Source organism: Cryptosporidium ryanae (genome assembly GCF_009792415.1).
Source record: "Cryptosporidium ryanae isolate 45019 chromosome Unknown contig_68, whole genome shotgun sequence".
In the NCBI taxonomy this organism is placed as follows: Eukaryota; Apicomplexa; class Conoidasida; order Eucoccidiorida; family Cryptosporidiidae; genus Cryptosporidium; species Cryptosporidium ryanae.
In genome coordinates this window covers 115,959-135,890 of record NW_027125515.1, presented here as the reverse complement: position 1 = coordinate 135,890, position 19,932 = coordinate 115,959, and the positions used below count along the sequence as shown (strand labels likewise).

The 19,932-nt window shown below is 30.0% G+C and overlaps 10 protein-coding genes across 10 annotated transcripts; 8 read left to right on the top strand and 2 right to left on the bottom strand.

Moving 5' to 3' along the window:
- Positions 1–171: 171 nt before the first annotated feature.
- On the top strand, positions 172–1,881 carry FG386_003248 (uncharacterized protein; the record flags this gene model as incomplete). Its single annotated transcript, XM_067342476.1, has 1 exon — positions 172–1,881. The coding sequence occupies one exon, from the start codon at positions 172–174 to the stop codon at positions 1,879–1,881; it is 1,710 nt and encodes a 569-aa protein (XP_067198417.1).
- A 1,406-nt stretch (positions 1,882–3,287) lies between these two features.
- On the top strand, positions 3,288–4,552 carry FG386_003246 (uncharacterized protein; the record flags this gene model as incomplete). The annotated part of the gene is made up of 2 exons (XM_067342474.1): positions 3,288–3,613; positions 3,667–4,552. The coding sequence occupies 2 exons, from the start codon at positions 3,288–3,290 to the stop codon at positions 4,550–4,552; spliced, it is 1,212 nt and encodes a 403-aa protein (XP_067198415.1).
- A 483-nt stretch (positions 4,553–5,035) lies between these two features.
- Positions 5,036–7,039, top strand: FG386_003245 (uncharacterized protein; the record flags this gene model as incomplete). The annotated part of the gene is made up of 1 exon (XM_067342473.1): positions 5,036–7,039. One exon carries the CDS (start codon positions 5,036–5,038, stop codon positions 7,037–7,039), a length of 2,004 nt encoding a protein of 667 aa, XP_067198414.1.
- A 190-nt stretch (positions 7,040–7,229) lies between these two features.
- FG386_003244 (uncharacterized protein) lies at positions 7,230–9,269 on the bottom strand (the record flags this gene model as incomplete). Its single annotated transcript, XM_067342472.1, has 1 exon — positions 7,230–9,269. The coding sequence occupies one exon, from the start codon at positions 9,267–9,269 to the stop codon at positions 7,230–7,232; it is 2,040 nt and encodes a 679-aa protein (XP_067198413.1).
- A 1,017-nt stretch (positions 9,270–10,286) lies between these two features.
- On the top strand, positions 10,287–11,423 carry FG386_003243 (replication factor RFC3 AAA+ ATpase; the record flags this gene model as incomplete). Its single annotated transcript, XM_067342471.1, has 1 exon — positions 10,287–11,423. The coding sequence occupies one exon, from the start codon at positions 10,287–10,289 to the stop codon at positions 11,421–11,423; it is 1,137 nt and encodes a 378-aa protein (XP_067198412.1).
- Positions 11,424–11,646: 223 nt separating this feature from the next.
- Positions 11,647–12,558, top strand: FG386_003242 (uncharacterized protein; the record flags this gene model as incomplete). Its single annotated transcript, XM_067342470.1, has 1 exon — positions 11,647–12,558. One exon carries the CDS (start codon positions 11,647–11,649, stop codon positions 12,556–12,558), a length of 912 nt encoding a protein of 303 aa, XP_067198411.1.
- Positions 12,559–13,087: 529 nt separating this feature from the next.
- Positions 13,088–13,735, top strand: FG386_003241 (Rab5 like small GTpase; the record flags this gene model as incomplete). The annotated part of the gene is made up of 1 exon (XM_067342469.1): positions 13,088–13,735. One exon carries the CDS (start codon positions 13,088–13,090, stop codon positions 13,733–13,735), a length of 648 nt encoding a protein of 215 aa, XP_067198410.1.
- A 72-nt stretch (positions 13,736–13,807) lies between these two features.
- Positions 13,808–16,042, bottom strand: FG386_003240 (uncharacterized protein; the record flags this gene model as incomplete). The annotated part of the gene is made up of 1 exon (XM_067342468.1): positions 13,808–16,042. The coding sequence occupies one exon, from the start codon at positions 16,040–16,042 to the stop codon at positions 13,808–13,810; it is 2,235 nt and encodes a 744-aa protein (XP_067198409.1).
- Positions 16,043–16,724: 682 nt separating this feature from the next.
- Positions 16,725–17,828, top strand: FG386_003239 (uncharacterized protein; the record flags this gene model as incomplete). The annotated part of the gene is made up of 1 exon (XM_067342467.1): positions 16,725–17,828. The coding sequence occupies one exon, from the start codon at positions 16,725–16,727 to the stop codon at positions 17,826–17,828; it is 1,104 nt and encodes a 367-aa protein (XP_067198408.1).
- Positions 17,829–18,591: 763 nt separating this feature from the next.
- FG386_003238 (uncharacterized protein) lies at positions 18,592–19,881 on the top strand (the record flags this gene model as incomplete). The annotated part of the gene is made up of 1 exon (XM_067342466.1): positions 18,592–19,881. One exon carries the CDS (start codon positions 18,592–18,594, stop codon positions 19,879–19,881), a length of 1,290 nt encoding a protein of 429 aa, XP_067198407.1.
- Between the last annotated feature and the right edge of the window lie 51 nt (positions 19,882–19,932).

Here is a 19,932-nt window from a genome sequence, read left to right as displayed (position 1 = left end):
AAGTACTTCTATTACATTATAACTTTAACAATTAATCAAAAAATTTTCCATAAAATAAGTTCAAATTATAATAATAGTGAGTGTTAGATAAATCACTATAACTAAAGTTTTAATTTAAAGCGAGAAGTTTTTTTGTAATATGAATTATATTTTGTTTTCAAGTAAAAAGCAATGTGGGGAAGGATCGTAAATTCTGTTAGTTCTGTTCTTGACATAAATCAGGCAACTCTTAGTGGATGTATTGACATTATTGTAGTGCCTCAGCCAGATGGGTCTTTGCAAAGTACCCCTTTTCATGTTAGATTTGGCAAGGCAAAGCTATTGAAAAGTAGGGAAAAGAATGTTTCAATAAATGTTAATGGGAATGAGATTCCACTAAAGATGAAGCTTGGAGCAGCAGGAGAGGCTTATTTTGTTCATAATGTAGAAGGTTCTGATGATTTTACGGGAAATATTTCATCTCCAACCGAGTCGCCACATTGTTCCCCAAAAAACATAAATATTCAAAATCAGGTTGTTGAAAACAATATAGATATATCTCATACCAGGTCATTTGAAACGACAATAGAATTTGTCAATAATTCCAGTGTTGAACAGTCTAGATTAAAAGAAATTGAACCTTTAAGAAATCAAAGTATTTCGAGTACTCTTCAAAACTACAATGTTACGTTGTCCTTATGTGGTCATTTAATTTTTGGCGGAGTTGGTGATTCCGAACATGATGAGTATGTGTTTAGAAGCAATATAGTTTCTTTCGATCAATTTGAAAATGATCCAGATCTGTGGTATCATCCTTGTTTAGTTGCAATTATTAATGGTAAACCTCCATATTACCCTATAAAAGCATTTTATCCTCTACTAACATCTATTGTTATATTTGGAAGACCTCCTTCTACAGAAGCAATACGTAAGTTTTTGGGAATATCTAGGGATGAAATTAGAGAATTGCGTTCTTCATCTGACGATTGTATACGAATTAAGTCCATTGACCAAAGGAATGACATAGAAAGATTCGAAAGATGTTTATCGTCTACACTGCCTCAATCGATTAAATCTCCTCTTCAAAGCTGTATTCCAACTCATTTTTCTGCAGATAAATACGACGCTTCTTCTTTTGAAAGTATAGAAAGCATTTCAAGTTCACCAGATTTAACGAGGGAGGATAGTCAGATCAGTGCAGCCGATTGTATGTACATGTGTAGAACTAAACCTCCCCAAAGACATTTTAAGCACTCTCTGAGACCAACGTCAGATCAATTAAAGAGCATGAATTTGAAGTGGGGTGCCAATAGGGTAACTTATACTGTTGAATCTTCACTTCAAGGAAAAAAAACGGTTAGTGGAACAATATATATGTGGCCACCTGATTCAAGAATCGTTGTATCAGATGTAGATGGGACTATAACGCGCTCTGATGTGCTTGGACAACTTATGCCCATAGTAGGAAGAGACTGGTCTCATAGTGGTGTTGCAGAGCTGATGACTAAAATAAAAGACAATGGTTACAAAATAGTATACTTAACTGCCAGAGCTATTGGTCAAGCTGATGCTACTAGGGATTTTTTATTTGGACTTAAACAGGTTGGAAATTATGGGAACGTTACATTGCCAGACGGTCCTGTATTTTTGTCACCAGATCGTCTATTCCCTTCTTTTAAAAGAGAGGTTATTGATAGAAAGCCATACATTTTCAAAATAGCGGCATTAAGAGACATTAGGAGCTTATTTCCAGTTTACAGGAATCCACTATATGCAGGATTTGGTAATAGAGACACTGACTATCGCTCTTATTCTCATGTTGGAATACCTGAAGGTAAAATATTCATTATTGATCCAAAAGGGGTTATACATCATATTAATAAAACATATGCGAAAACGTAAGTTTAATTATATAACATCTTTTATTAGGTTGCTTTATATTCACAAATTATTTTTAGGTATGAGACGCTTTCAGAAATAGTTGAATACATGTTCCCTCCAATCACTGATTTTGTTAAAAATACATCAAATAGCGATAGCTTTAACTTTTCTGAGATTGATGAGAATCAGTTGGACACTCTTGATGATCAGGTTCGTCGAAATTATAAACTAATAAACCATACTGCCACCAGGGATGGATTTGATTGGTTGATATGTTCATGCAATACTAATAATATTGATTGTGAGCAAATAGTTGTATAACATCACCTGTCATAACTCCAAACCAGTGAAAACTGCTGTATGGTTAAGATTCAATTGAAAAATAAAAGTGTGGATTGGTTTTAATATAATACCGAGATCGAAGGTATTTATTTGTTAATGTTATTTCTTGACATTTAAATACTAGTAACCGGAATAGAATTAGATACGATGGACCTGTGAAATAAACGTTACTTAGGAAGTCTTTTTATTTCGAGCTATCTTTCAAGTTCTATTTACCGTGTACTTCGTTCTTTTACGATATCATTTCTAATCCTATTTTAAATTCAATTGAACTTAAATATTGCATTATTTTAACTCATTTTAGTTTAATTCATTCAATTATTGGAGAATTAATCCTATTGAGACACTTACTCAGGAGAATCAAGGGTCAAGTAGTGATTACAGAAAAGATACTAGCAGAGATTTCGTCGACTTAATCAGTAGTGACTTTGATGGTAGTTCAGAAGGCATGGAATTGAATAGATTTCAATCAGAAACTGCATTTTCAAGCTATTTCACAAGTATGGATACATCTGAAATCATTCCCAACTTTCATTATTCACAAACTATTGAATCGATCATTGAAAACGAACTGTGATATGACGTTATTTATATTTATAGAATATTATTTTATACATTCTTCAGTGTAAGATAAAAAAAACAAGTATGATTATATCAAATAAAAAACTTTATTAGAGATAATTGTTATGAACGACAAATGTGTTCAAATAATCTAAATTTTGATTTTTGCTATATGTATATTTTTTTCTCTTTTTTTGCTAAATTTTTTTAATTTTTATTTCTGAATCTCTAAAAATAGAATAAAGCACATTATAGACACTTGAGTACGTATAGTGTGCATGCTTGCTTTTAATGTAATAAAATAAGTTTTTCAGTTAATATAGTATTATATTGGAATAGGAACAACAGAAAGTTGTGTGAGAAATTGAAAAATAAAACTTTTTAACAATAATTTAGATCTTCAAACTAATTTTTGGGTACTAAAGGTTTTCCCGAAGTATCAGTTCATAATATCCTTAAGTTTGAATAATTTGAAGATATAGACAGTTTAAATAGAAGGAATAAAAATTGATTTTCTTGAAAAAATGGGAGATAATCGAAAGGAAATTTTAGAAAATATTGCAAAAGTTTGTGAGCTTACTCTATATAGCTCAGAAATGAATACAAAGCTTTTGAGAAATGCCATTAAAGAGGCAACGACTGATAAATTACTGGCCCCAGTTTCAATTTCAGCATATCCACAATTTATTCCTACAATAAAATACTCTCTTCCGGAAAATTCCAGCACTTCACTTTCAACTGTCGTAGCATGGCCAAAAGGTGATGGATGCCCCGAGGCTATTGATGCTGAGATATTTAATGCAATTGGGTATTATAAGGTTCATGAAGTTGAATATGTTGTTGATTACAGGTAAGTATACACTAGTTTATATTACTCATAGAACTCTAACATTATTTTTTTAGGAGTTTTATATATCCAATGTTATACAAGTACACTCATCAATTATTGATTGAACAAATGGATAAAGTAATAGGTGAGATTTCACGTGTTAAATCACTGATAGGTGAACATACATTATTGAAGGTAGTTTTGGAAATTGGAGAAATTCATGAAGCCTCGAGATTATCCTCATTAGTTAGATGTGCAATCCTCGGTGGTGCAGATTTCATTGTTACATGTACGGGAAAGGTTAAAACAAATTTAAATTCGGAAGATTTAAAATACTTATTATCGGAAATATCATCATCAATAAAAGGTGAATCACCATGTGACAAGGAGGTTGCTGCAGGCGATGATGAGGAACTTTTAGAATGCTTGCAATCTTACTATGATGAGAGTTTTGTTAATGGAACACTAGTACTACCGAATAGATTACGCTATCTTCAGAAGCGCACAGTCGGATTAAAACTACAGGGTGGAGTTAGTTCAATTGAAATTGCACATGATTTCATGAAACAAGTTGAAGAAGTTCTTGGCAAAGAATATATTTCTTCGCCGAATACATTTAGAATTGGCTCATCAACTTTACACCCAGTTATCGTCAATGAAGTTTTGGGTTTAGATGAAGAGCTTAGAATAATTCATACACTTGGTATTAAACAACCTAATCATGAAGAACAAGATGATGAAGAAGTAGTTGCTGAAAAGGAAATAACGGGAATCTCTCATCCAAGTGCACCAGTTTCTAACAACAATACACGTGAAAACGCAACACTATCTGAGGCAGAGTTCAATAAGGATATCATTAAGGTAGAAGCATTGAATTATGCGAATGGCACTGCAAATTTAAACGGTAACCATGATGACAACAAATCAAAGATTATTTCTGTTGAATATGTTATTAACTAGATAGATGTTGATACACTTATTTTTGAAGTTAGTTGATAGTCTCCCTGTCTGTTACCTTAGTAAAACTTACTTTAAAGGAATTAATATTAGACAATATTAAAATTTACTTTCTAGATTGCAACTAAAAAATATTAGAGGACATTAATTAACAAATGCCTCAATGGATTGGCCTTCTTAATATTTTATTTTGTTCAGCGATGTGCAGAAAACAATAATATTTTTATTTAACACCATTTCTAGTTTGTTCTTACAACTTTATTAGTATGAATAATAATATTTGTATATCTAAGCATGTATTGTAATTTTTTTTAGTGGCATATCAAAGCTAATGTCAATTTGTAATGGCGGCTGTGCTAGCGCCATTTGAATTACTGCGATTTAAATTTAATCTAGTCGATTTGTAATACCTGTTTTAAAATATTTATTCAAATTACCTGAAAATAATTACTAGGCATTATATAGTTATTATCAATTAACAGCTTAATGTCATTTAATGAAGAAGATGCTAGTATTGATAGGGAAATTCGAACTTTAGTATTCAATGAATTCTCTCCCTTTGTTTTTGAGAATCTCATGAAAGACAAATTAGAACAAGTATATAAAGAATACTCTGATCCTAATTTGTTGAAATCATATGAGAGCTTTGATTCTATTTGGAGTAACGGATTTGCAGTTGAGAATAACGAGAATTGTAGTGCTGACTCTAATAGGATATTTAAGGTAACTTTAGAGGAAGCAGTATCTACTATTGTCTCTATAATAAATATACAACAATGGTTAAATATTGAAACTCGTGAAAGAGGGCCATTTCCAATGATTAGAGAAAATAATAGGTCAGCAGTAAAAAGTTTTATTATGAATTACCTTCCTGATGAAAATTATGAGAGTAATTACAATCAATGGAAGCTATTTTTAAGGAGAGACTCACCTGCAGGGAGGAGGATTACAGAAATGTTTAATCTAAATTTCTTGAAGTCTTTACTATTTATAAACATTGGGGTGATTCTAAACGATATTGAAAATTCAGGTATATTTACGAAGTATGCAATTAAAACAAATATAAGTAGGGCTATTTGTATGAAGTTAGTTATTCAAATGTGTAGAATTTCTGGAATAAATTCTGAAAATTCTATTGATCATTTAAAGAGGCAAGCTTGGGATCACTTGAGATATATATCTGACGATGAAACACTTCAATCAAGTTTATTGTCTGAAACTGGTCTTGGATTTCTGCATAGAGACAGTGGGAGTGCCAAAGAAGAGGCACTTGGAATAATTTCTTTTGAATGTTTAACTAATGATCGTGAACCAGACCACTTAATTAAATTGATTGCATTAAAGAATGTTTTCGCAAAACAATTACCGAAAATGCCGAGAGAATATATTGTTAGATTAATATTTGACAGAAATCACTATTCATTCTGCCTATTGAAAAAAGGTAAAGTTATTGGTGGAGTTTGTTTTCGTCCATATTTTGAACAGAAGTTCGCTGAAATCGCGTTTTTGGCAGTAACAAGTACTGAACAAGTAAAAGGTTATGGGACGAGATTAATGAATCACCTAAAACAGCATGTTAAAAAGAGTAACATTGAGTATTTTTTAACTTATGCGGACAACTTTGCCACTGGATATTTTAGAAAACAGGGTTTCAGAAAGGAAGTAACTATGCCAAAAGAAAGATGGTTTGGATATATAAAAGACTATGATGGAGGAACTTTAATGGAATGCTATATTGAACCAGGGATAAATTATTTGAGACTTTCTGATCTTTTCCATGAACAAAAAATGACTTTATTAAAGGCAATAAATAAGATTAGACCCCTAAAGGTTTATCCTGGTTTGAAATTATGGGAAAATTATTCGAGGAATGAACAATTATGTGAAAATAATAAAGATAATTTAGAATCAACTAAAAATAATAATGATACTAATAAAAATAGAACTACAAATGAGGAGTCTAAAGACGAGCATATGAACGATGAAGGGTCTACTCCAGTAATATACATGGATATTGATCGATCTGATACTGGTAAACATGCTGAAAAAGTTCTAACTCAATCTGGAAGAATAAAACCTAATGATATTCCAGGTATATTGGAAGTAGGATGGGTTGAACAAAAACTAGATATTGTTGAACAATCCAAGTCAGATTTATCAATGAATGATCAAATATGGCAATTGTTAGACACTCTCTCTAGGCACGAAAACGCATGGCCATTTAGAAAACCAGTTAGCATTGGAGAAGCTTCTGACTATTATGAGATTATAAAAGAACCAACTGATATTCAAACAATGAAACGAAAGGCTAAAAATAAAGAATATAAAACTATTAAAGATTTTAGCAGCGAACTGAAGAGAATGTTTGATAACTGCAGATTCTATAACGCAAAAAATACAATATACACAAAGTATGCAAACCAACTAGAGGCATTTATTTGGCCAATGCTGGAATCCATTCAAGACTCTCAATTTTGCTCTGCTATTTAGTCTTTAATCGCTACATTTTTAAGATAATACTTATTTTTAAAATAAAATAATTATTAAGTTATAATTAACTATTATTTTAATAATTATGAATTTAATATAATACAAGATAAAATAGATTAATAAATCACTTAATATATTTAAAAACTACAATGATAAACTAAACAAAATTATAAACATCTTTATATCTTTTCTAATTAGTTTTATGTTTTAATTTAACCTCTTGATAAGCCCTTTGAGTATAGTAATCCATTCTTTGAATCACGTCACTAACATTCGCTCTTTTACTTGAATTGACTTGAACAAGCATATTAAATATGTATTTTGCTGCTTCTTCACATATTTTGTATTTGTATGGTGGTGTGTTCTTATTATCAAACCCAAGTGCAATCTTTGCAAATTCAACCCACTCCTGAGGATCAATTAACCATCCATCCTTTCCTCTAAATTCCAAAGGTCCAGGGCCATATGGTGTTTTCATACTATCAACCACCCTTCTTCCCATTAAAACTTCTGCAATTGAGATACCTGCACCCCATGAATCCGAGGAGAGTCCAATGTCTACTGTTTTAGCCGATTTTATATCTCTGCTCTTTTTTGTATAATACTCTAGCATTTTTTGTTCAGGGCTTTCATACCAGGAAGTTCCACCTGTAAAGTCTTTTGCACTGTGCATTGAAGCTGTTCCCAAGTCAATTATTTTAACATCTAAATGTCTTTCATTGCTTTCATCCTGATAGTAAAAATCTAAGACAATGTTATCTGGTTTTATATCATTGTGCCTTATTCCTAGTGCCGAATATTGCGCAATTCTAGTTAAAGCTAAAGTACACCACTGAAGTTTGTTATATTCATATAGTGCTTGGCACCTACTATAAACTGCATTTGCAGAGGAGGAGTGTTCAGACCTTATAATATCAAAGAAATCTGGTCCGGATAATTTTCTAGTTACCAAAACTGAATTACCTGGGTTTTTTTTGTCTAAATAATATCCAATTAATTCTGCACAAGGCCAAGCATCCTCTAAATGATTGTAACCCTGAATTTGTTGCAATTGTGAAAGCCTTTGGTAAATATATAAATGGCACTCAATCTCTCTCTTAATACTTCTTCCATCACGTGCATTTCCATCCTCTACAAATTTTAACGCCATTGGATATGCAGATACAGTATTGCTTGAATTGATGTCATATTTTGAATCAAGTTGCGAAGGAATCCATAATGATCTGTGAACTTTTCTTTTTGAGGAATTTTGTGAAATAACGCGATCGTGGCTTGTAGGCCAAAGTTTTAACACACCCCTTGGGTGTTTAATTCCTTTCAACGGTGCGACTGGAAACATTACAGGCCCTAAATGGTCATATAACCGTTTATAAACAAACGAGTAATTTTTTGGTGATGTTGTATTTAAGTTGTTTAATGCTTTGTTTGTTGTAACTATTGATGAAGAAGATTCTATTTTCGAGGCAGATGAGGAATTCATGTTGGAAGTAACTGCTGGTATTTTTGTATTCTCAAGATCACTTCCATTTAATATATTTACTGAACCACATGTTTGCGTATTTTCGCGTTCGTAAGTTGAAATATTATGTTTTTTTGAATTTTTTTTATTTGTTATTTTCAAATTTATATGTTGAGTGCACTTGGACACTTGTGAATTAATTGCTGTATTTGAATTGGTAGATGTATTGTGTGTTTGAAATGTTCCATTCCCATTGTTGTTTGAACACGTATTAAAAACAGTATTGTTAGTCTCATTTGTTTTAGTTAATTCTCTCAAAATAGAATCACAGTTGTTGTTTTTTTCTGAATTGATAACGCTATTCAATTGCTTTCGACTAAATTCATGCTTACTTATACCCTGGAACAAGCCCAAACTAAATTTACAAACTTTATCATTCAAAAAAGGAGAAACTGAAATAGAATTTGAAGGAATGCAACAAGATTTCTTGTAGTACTCAGGTGGTTCATTATTACATGATTGCTCGTGTGTCTGTTGTAAGGGATTTCCATTAGGTAGTATTGCGCTTGATGAGGGTGGTGAAATTGAAAATGAAATCAAAGAATTAAGAGAGGAAGTTTGAGGAAACGGCAAAAAACAATTATTATTCTCTGTATTATAGCAATTACATTCCTGTGAAAACTGTATTGTGTTCTTCGTGTTATTATTTAAAAGGTTGTTTTTAGTACTATTAATTGAATTACCGTTCCCTATTCTTGTCTCTTCATGCATTATTGTTTGGAGGCTTTAGTAATTGTTAAAATGTTTTATCTATTAGATAAATAAATATAAGATAAACTATAATATGATTCAAACAAAGGAATTGTAGATCCCAAAAAAATGGAAAAAAAAATTCTTGAGCCTATTAAAAAAAAAATGTATACAAAAATTTATATTTAAAGGATAGTAATTATTCAATTTTTTTGTATATTTCTGATTTATTTAAAATACAATAATGTAGAATAACTATAATTTTGTCTCCTTTGTTAAAAGTCTTTATTTTCAGAGTTTTGTTATTTAACCTAATTCATTTATTTTCAAGCGTCAATCCTTTATTTATTATTATTATTATTTTCAACTCCATTGAATTATAATTTACTTATATACCTTGATTGTTTAAGTTTAACCTCAATTTTTTGGTATATGTTTTGAAGGATTTGGAAGAATTATTGGATAAAATGACTACACACCAAAATAGTTTTCACACTTTTTCTTACATAACGTCTCATTGTTTAGACTTAAATATCTACACACACTAGCACACATATGCGTAAATATGACTTGAATAAAAACAAAAAAATTCAATTTCATTAGATAGTTTTTTTACGTTTAAATATCGTGAGTTTTAAATTAGTTTGCCTTTAGTAGTTTATACTTCTTCTTTATATACTAAACCCTCTATATGAGTTTATTAATTAATTTAATTCATTCCCTGTATTTAAATTTAATATAAAATGTCAATATTAGACACAAATACTACTGTTTATTGCTTCTATTCATTTTTTGACTCATATTATGTAACATTTGAAATTCCTCTTTGCTATTTGTTCAGGTTATCGGCGGCAACGAACTTGAGCCAAAAAAGTTACTGAGGGCAAGGGTAAAATATTAAATGTAGTAAAAAGAAATTAAGATAACTTCTTTTGATTTGAAATTTAAACTAGTTACAAAATTCTTGTTTAAATTTATTGATTACTCCTTTAAGTAACTTATTATTTTTTTACTTATTATAATTAATAAGAAAAAAATATGGATGAAGTGCAGCTACCTTGGGTAGAAAAATACAGACCAAATGGTATCCAAGAATTACTTTTGCAAGGGGGAATAATTAGTACAATTGAAAATTTTATAAAATCTGGACAGATACCACACTTATTATTTCATGGACCTCCAGGGACCGGAAAAACATCAACAATTCACGCAATAAGTAAATTCATATATAAGGATAGAAAAAACCAAATGGTACTGGAGTTAAACGCTTCGGATGATCGCGGAATTAATGTTGTTAGGGATGCTATAAAAAGTTTTTCTGAGAGTGCATCTACTACTATAAATAGCGCTGATGTTAATAATTCAAACACAGAAACAGGTGATGTTGAGATGAAAGACGTTAATTCAAGCTTTGAATGCAATAAAAATCTTTGTGAAAACATTAAATTAATAATATTGGATGAGGCAGACATGATGACTAGCACTGCTCAAATGGCCCTTAGAAGAATAATGGAACGCTATTCTGAACATATTAGGTTCTGTATTATTTGTAATTATGTTAATAAAATCACTCCAGCGTTGCAAAGTAGATGTACAAGATTTAGGTTTTCTCCGCTTTCTAGAGAGGACATAAAACAGAAACTTTCTGAAATTGCACTTTCAGAGAGGATATTTATAACAAACAAAGGTCAGGAATCACTCATAAATTCATCTATGGGTGATATGAGAAAGGTTTTAAATGTGTTACAATCATCTAGTATGAGTAATTACGGAAATATAGACGAATATGCACAATCAGAAGAACTAAGAGGCCATTCTATTCATAATTTTGATACTTTTATTGATGAGTCAATGGTACACAGAAATTTGGGGATACCAACATGCAATGAAACAGATAAAATATTCAGTGTGCTTTCACAAGGCGACTTTGTAAAAGGTTTCAACGCACTCACAGAAGCTCAAAATGAACACGGATATTCTACACAGGACTTTGTTGAGTGTCTGTACAATAAATCACTAACTGTAGACTGGCCTGAAGAAGTAGTCCCTTTATTAATGAAAAGACTAGCAGATATTGAATATAGACTTTCTAGAGGCGCGTGTGAAAAAATACAATTAGCTTCGATTGTATCTTGTTTCCACGAAGTTAGAATGGAGATGGAAAAACTCGCTTAATTTTAATCGTTAAATCTAAATTAAACTCCACTAAACTAAATTACTAGCATAGTTTATTATTTTTCTTATAGTTTCACCTGGAATTAACTTAACTTTAAGGCGGTTTTTTCCTTTATTTTAAATTATAATTTATACTTTTGAAACTATTTCTTAATAAACCTAAAGATTTCTACAGAAGAACAATATTAAATCGAATATTTATCAGCAGTTTCCTGACAAAATTATGTCTGAGGAAGCTCAACGTGAATTTGAAAAGTTTAATTGGTCTGAAAACAATTCTTGGCAACAATATTACAATAACTTATACCCCACCCCAACATCGACGCAATTAAAATATTTTAAGAGAAAATGGTTTAAAAAGAATATTAATTCTAGATTGGAATTAGAGGAAAATTCTGAAAGCAACGACAATGTAAAAGGTAACGAAAGTAGATTTGGCCCATCAAACAATAATGAAAAAGCACCGGTTAATGAAATACACAAACAGATAATGGTATATTCTCTTCTTACTTCACTTCTATTGTCAGTTATTTTATCAATAATAAATTTCTTCCCTTTAATTAAGAATAATTTCATTATATATCGTTTTATTCAACTATGTAACTTATTCTTTATTATTGGTTTTGGAATCAATCTGTATGAAGTTTCCAAAAAACCAATTAAATTTCTTACGATAGAATTTTGGCAAGGAATTATTATTGAAGACTCCTTTCACTCTTTACTTTCACTATTTGCCTATTATGGACTTACCTTCAATTTCCCAATGATTTACATTATTCCGTCCGTGACGGCAATCTTCATACTTTCAAAATATCAACATACACTGGGAAATAAAAGGCTTAATTCATTTTTCACTATTGCAAACCAGAAAAAGAATAAAATTTATGAGAGAAGAGCGTTCTTCGAGGCCATTGGACTTGGCTTATACTTGATTTTGTCTACTATCACTAGAAGAATAAGTATCTTATATTTATCTTTCTATTGGGCTCTAATAAGATCGAAATATCCGTTTGACCCATATATACAATACGCATATAGAGTTACGGACAATAAAATAAATTATTACTTAAATGCCTACTCTAATCACATACCTAACTTTATTCCAAGAGTATACAAAACGGTAAGTTACAGATAATTTAGCCGAGAACTACATATAATTATTTTAGATTACAAATTTTCTTTCTAAGCAAGTCACTCCTTAATGTTATGGTGCTTGGGGTTTTAGCACTTGACAAAGAAATAGAGAAAAAAAAATTGTAAAGAGTCATGCTCAATTCTTATTCAATAAACAAATTTTTTGTGTTATATTTCTGTCTACTATGATATCTGTTAAAAAAAAATGCCTTAGAAAGAATTTGTTTTTTATCGTTTTTTTTTCCAATTTTCACTATTGGCCCCCTTATAATTTATTAGACATGAACATCAGAATGATGGGGGATGCTTGATAAATTGGCGTCCATATTAAAGCCCAATAACTATCAAGGGCTTTAACATTGTATTATTTAGGTATATTTTAAAAATTTAAGCATAAATATTGTAATATCGTATATATTACATATTGAAGAAGTTAATTAATAACTTTGATCTCTCAATTTAATTTTTTTTAATTCATTTGACTCTTTTGAAATGAACTAATCGCAAACTGGTGAGAGCACAAACACAGAATGTCTCAATCAAATGTAAAGATCCCCAAAACCTTGCATTTAAAGTTGGTTATACTAGGTGACGCTTCAGTTGGAAAATCCTGTATTCTTGTTAGGTTTTCTAAAGACGAATTCCATGAATATCAGGAGCCAACAATAGGTGCTGCATTTATGACTCAGTCTGTTAATGTAGACGATGAATATATAGTAAAATTTGAAATATGGGACACTGCTGGACAAGAAAGATACAGAAGTCTAGCACCAATGTATTACAGAGGTGCAGCAGCGGCAATAGTTGTATATGATATTACAAATTCAGATTCATTTCAGGGAGCGAAGTCATGGATTTCTGAGCTTCAAAATATAAATAATAGTGATATAGTTGTTGCAATTGTTGGAAACAAACAAGACCTTGAAAGTAGCAGGACTGTTGACGCAGATATGGTATCTGCCTATGCAAAAGAAAAAGGTATATTAAGCTTTGAAACATCTGCCAAAACAGGATATAATATCCAAACTTTATTTGAGGAAATTGCAAGAAACCTTCCAAAGACTAACAAAATTGACAATAATAATTCTAATTCTGATTCAAAAGGAAATTCCAGAGGTTTTCAATTATTTAAATCAGATTCTAGTGGAAGATCTGGTTGTTTTTCAGGCTGCCTTTAAAAAAGAAAATAGAATGAAAACGAGGGATTATTAATATAGCGAATTAAATATATATTTTAGTTCATTTATTTACTATTTAATTATAGAGTTGTTGAAGCTTCCTACTGGCCTTCCAGTTACACAGCTTTCAGATAGTAATTCTTTGTTGTACTTAAAATATGTGCCGTATGTTATTGGATTGTCCCTCCTAAGTGGAACAAAAATTGCTTTGTTCTGTACATTAATTACTGAAGGTAGTTTGTTGTAGTAATTCGGTTGGTGGGCGAAACTCATCACACTACCATCTTTTCCAATACTGTTTAAAAAATCTCTCATATAATAGGAATCGATATTTCCAACCTTGTAGTTTATTGTGTCATTAAAGGGAGTTGTAGGTAGTGTTTTCAAAGGAGTTAACTTAGTCTGTAAAACTAGCTTCCTCCAACAATATGAAAATAATTTAATTCTTGAATTTTGCGAGAGCAAGTTTAATAAGCAAACAAATTCCTTATCCCTACTTAATGTATTTGTTTGTTTTGTAGACTCTTTCTTCGGTTCATCATTGTTTCCTTTCCCCCTTGCGAAGTTTATTGCAATTCTTAAAAATGCATCCAGTATTTTCAGTTTAACCTTTGAATTAAATATAGTAGCAAATTTGAACATTGAAGCTTCAAATAAAGCAATATTTTTCTCTTCACCACTACCTCTTTCTACTTCTTTTCTGTACTTTAAAAATGATTCTTGTGTTTTTTTTAACTCCTCTAAATGCTTTGATTTCAAATCCTTAACTTCTCCCATAAGATTTTGATTCTCAGCAAATAATGCAAGTTGCTCCTTTCTAAGTAAAAATAGTGTTAAGTCCTGACCCTTTAACCCGTTTCCATCTCCATTTATAGGAATTGCCTTTGGCCTTGAAATCAATCTTTTCATTGTATCAAATGATCTTTTTATATAAATCAATTTATAGTGATTCCTTAATGTTTCGTCAAGTATTTGTATTCCCTTTCCTTTCAATAGCGAATTATATGCTATTTTTTTCGCCTCTTTAATATCAATCATATTTCCCAACTTCTCATTTGCTTTGTTCACAAGATCCATAGTTTCTTGTTCCTTTGAATACATGGCTTTGATTGTTTTTTCCATTGTTATTATTTGATTTCTCTGTATATCGCTGGATTCCTGAAGATCCTTAATGTAAGTTTTCATGCTATCTATTGTGGTGGTACTCATTTTCTCTAATTCTTTTTTCTGATCAGTCATTGCCTCAAGTTGTTCTCTCAGTGAATTTACCAAGGTCTTTTCTTGCAAGTACTCTTTTTCTTTCTCAATAATACTGCTCTGTTGTTTTGTATTGTGCTTTGCAAGTTCTGCCTCCAATTTTATTTTTAGATTCTCCTCAAACTGTTTCTCAATAACACTTATTTTTTCTTTAAAAAGAATTTCGTTCGTGTTTTTTCTTTCTTGATAATCTTTTTCCAGCTCATTCCTTCTTTCTGAAATGGTTTCCAGATATTCACTCTTTTTTTTATCAAATTCTTCTTGAAGCTCTTTTTTCCTTTTCTCAAGCTCCTCATCAAGATACTTCTTTTTCTCCATTAGTTCTTGTTCTACCTCCTTTTGTCGTGATAAATAATGAGACTCAATGTCTTTTCTTATTTCAGCAAGGGAAACATCTGCTTTTTTTTTATTTTCAATTGCTGCCACTTCTATAATTGCATGCATTTCCTTTTCCATATCCTCTCTTAAACGTTTTTCAAAATTATACTTTTCTCTTTCTAATGCATCCCTCTCAGACTTTAATATTTTATTCAATTCTTTTTGTAACTTTATTGCATTTTCTGTGTCAATTTCGCACATTTTGTCTATATATTCCTTCTCTATATAAGCTCTAACTTTATTTACAGCTAACTCAAACTGTGCTCTCAAGTCGTCTGGTACATTATCCGAAGACACCAGTTTTTTATTTTTAGCTATACTACTACTAACATTCTTAATCTCTTTCCTTATTTCATTCTTACTTTTGCTTGATACTTTCGGATTTTTTTTCGACTCCACTTCTGATTCAGAACTGTTATGTAATGAATTTTTGTTTTTTACTCTATTTAAACTCTGGGAAGATGATTTTGGCGAAGGAGTTGAGTGCGATGAGGATGACGAAAAAGAGGATGATAATGGTGGCGAGAATGATGACAATTCTGGTCCCTTATTTCTTGTATTTGGTTTTCCTTTTAATGGCATTTTTTTATTGTTACCTAATGGTAAAAACGATGCACCTAAATTTGTATTTGGTAATAATTCCCTGTGAGTTTGCTTATTATTCTCTTTCATTTATAATTATCATTTGATAAATTTTCTTTTACACATTTATTTTACGCAAGAAGGGCCTCAAGTTTATACACACAGAATAACCCTTACACACAAAATAGGTATTTAAAGGATAAAGATATTCTTTTAAAATATTTACATCTTTATTTACATTTAATAATTAACATTTTGTTGTAACAATTTCATTTGTTTTAAATTTACTTATTCTATAATTTCGAATTCATATTTTATCCACACTTTTTTGTTTAATCTAAAAAAAATTAATTCCTGAAAATTTGAAAATAAAACTTGATATAGAATTGTAAATTTAATATTTTTTTTCCAAAATGAAACTATCCAAAATTAGAGAACTATCCCATTTTGCAAGATGTGGTTTTACTGAAAAACTAATTAGACCTGATCTTGTTTGTCCAGAATTAGTTGATTTAATCATTAAATTTTCATCCAAATATAACAATGACAACGTATCATTAGATAATATAAAACATGATGTAAGTTAGTGTATAATTTGAATTTAAACAAATAAAATTGCTTATTTTATTTAATAAAATGAAGAAGAATATTAGAATTTCTTGTTTACATGTTCTTGCATCATATTCAAAGATGATACCAATTAAAACAATACAGGTATGTTATATAGACATGTTTACATTTTATACACAAAGCTAATTAAACCAATTAATTTATGAAGATTCTATCAAATCAAACATTCCTAGATGCTATTACGAGCGTAATACAAATTTTATTGAAGGAAAACCATGAATTGATTACTAGCGAGACCGAACAAGTACTTGCGCTCATTTTGTTTTATTTTGTAGAGAGAGAACAACCTATGCTTTGTAGAGTAGCAATCAAAAACGGATTTTTGAATTTAATAATGAAAATATTTCTAAAGTATAACACAAAATGTATTACAAATAGATGTAAAAATGCTATACTACGTGTTATTGTAAGAATGGTTCGCATCTCCACAAACGCTGTTCTAACATCATGGCCAAAAATTAAGACAGAAACAATAAAATTACTATTTTCTGAAGATGTTTCAATGAGAATTTGGAGTATTATATATATTTCATCAGTAATTAGATTTATTGATAATAAAGCAAATACAGATGTAACTTTGGAGTCATTGCAACCTCTACAAATGTGTCCTCGAATATTTGTTTTGGTTTATGACGATTGTATTCCAATTAAAATTCATACCATAAAAACTCTGTGCAGAATAATTATTTCTCCAGATAGTAGATGCGAGTGTAAACAACTAGTTTACATGGGAATAGTAGGGTTATTCGTTGACATTTTAAGTCATCATGAAATTAAGAACTGTGTAAATGACATTACCATCCCTATTTTGGTATCTTTGAATAAAATCATTAAGTTGTCTGAAAAATGGTGTATGGTTTTCATTTTGTCAAATGGAATTGAAGTAATAACACATTATTTAAAATTTCCTAAAGAATTGGTAATTATTGCAGTTTTTTTAATAATATACAATGCTGGAAGTTACTCCGCATTTCATACAAATAAAATATTGGAAAACAATATAATTGAAAAACTGTACTATATTAGAGATAGAATAGATTCAAAGGTTATTTCTGATATATTCTACAAAATTCTGTTGTCACTAATCAATAGATGTACCGATTACGAAATACTACACAATTTCATCATAAATTGTTCCGACGAGCATATTTTAGAAAATCGTGCTGTAATGGATCATATTGAAAAAATGAAAGAAAAAGACAACAAATTGAAATTATTTAGAAATTCAAATTTATATTGTGAATAGTCACCTAATACGTAATATCACCTATTGCAATCATTTATTAATATCTACATTAAAGCACAATAGATAATCAACACATGTTTTTAATTAAAATTAACATGTATTTAAATAGTTTTAATTGGTTTTTTCTTAAAATTTGTTTCTTCAATTTAGATCATTATTATGAGTATTATTTTTTGTTTTAAAATATATAATTATAAAATAAAATTATTTAACTATAAAGCATAAGACTTAATTTATTTTTCCAGGAGAGATTCTCTTTGATACTGTCACTTCCTTATTTTGAGAAATAAAATTTTAGTTTCATTTGTGTGTGGAAAAATATATGTAGTTCTAAATGTGTAAATAATGCAAATAATTTAAATAAACATAATTTCAAGCTACAAAAATGTACATATTTAATATAATAGTACTTTCAAAACATTTTTTTTGATATAAAAAAGAGCAATGTCCGCTTTTAAGCTTTAATCTAAAAAAAAATAATACAATTGAATCAATAATTTTCACTTACTTTTAAAAATCACATATAATGTTATATTGAAATAATATTTAATTGCATGATATTATTACAGAAAGAAAGAAATTTGTTAATGGCGCGTTTATCATTTAAAATAATTAGTATTTTTAAAAAAAAATAATCAATAGATATATATATTGATCAAAGAAAAGAAAAAATTACTTTTTTGAAACTTTTCCGGGATTTATAAATAAACATTTAGTATTAAAAACATTATATTAAAGTATGGATTTCTAATTTTCTCTAGTAATGGACTATGCAGAGAAGTTAGGTGACATTAGTACCCTCCCAAACAATTTAGAAGATCAAGACGACACGATATATACGTGGGAAAAAGGAATTGTTAAGAAATGGGAGCGTCTAGTTGAGACTGAAAAAGGTCTTGTAATTGTTGATGAGGAAGGCAAAAATGATTTAATTTCTTCAACAGAACAATCAATTAATGATATATTACGCGAATCATCTTTACCAAACGTCAGGCGCGGATTACTTAGGAATATTGTTGTGATATTAGATATGACGTCAAATATGCTAGAGCTTGACTATAAGCCCGACCGAATGCAAAGTATGTTAAAATGCAATGAAGTGTTTATAAAACAGCTTTTAAACGATAACCCCCTCGCACAGATTTCTGTTATTTCTGTATATGACGGAATAGTAGAAGTGATAATATCATATAACTCTAATTATGATGAGATAATTGCATCTATAACTAATTATATGAGAAAAGGTTGTAAGGGAAATATGTCCATACAGAATAGTCTTGATAAGGCAAAGTTCTTACTTACTTCCATTCCCCCATATGGAACAAAGGAAGTTATTTTCTTCTTGGGAAGTATGAGAAGTATAGACAACACATTTATGTTTGATGAGTGGATAAAAGAATTCTGTTCAAATAACATAGCAGTAAATGCAATACTGTTCATTCCAGAACTCTATATAATAAAGTATATAACAAAAATGACAGGTGGAATATGTTTATGTGCAATTAATAGTGACCATCTCATAAGACTAACTCTTGATAATTTAGTTAAACCACCACCAAGCAACTCAAGAAATGTGTCATTAAATACAAGTCTTGTTCCAATGGGTTTTCCAAAATATACATCAAATCAAAATCATTCATTTGCTTGTTCTTGCCATCAGAGGTTAACGAACAGCGGATATACATGCCCAAAATGCAAATCTATTGTGTGTCATCTACCGACTAAGTGCCCTGTATGTTCAATATACTTAACTTTTTCCAACCATCTAGCAAGGTCATTTGCATATTTATTTCAACATCCAAAAATTAATAAACTAAATACCAAAAATCAAGATAACCATATTGAAAAAGAATCAATTTCAAATAACAAATGTAAAATGTGTGACAATACATTCGAAAATAAAATCGAACTTTCATTTGTTGATGACACACAAACAACAGGGAATATTTATTTGTGTTTGAAATGCAATAGCCATATCTGTTCAGAATGTTGCAGATTCATTCTCACTACACTACATCAATGTCCAGTATGCTGTACTCAAAGAAAAGAATAGTGGACTCTTTATATTAATGAAATTATGTGCATAATTGTAATATAAGCTTAA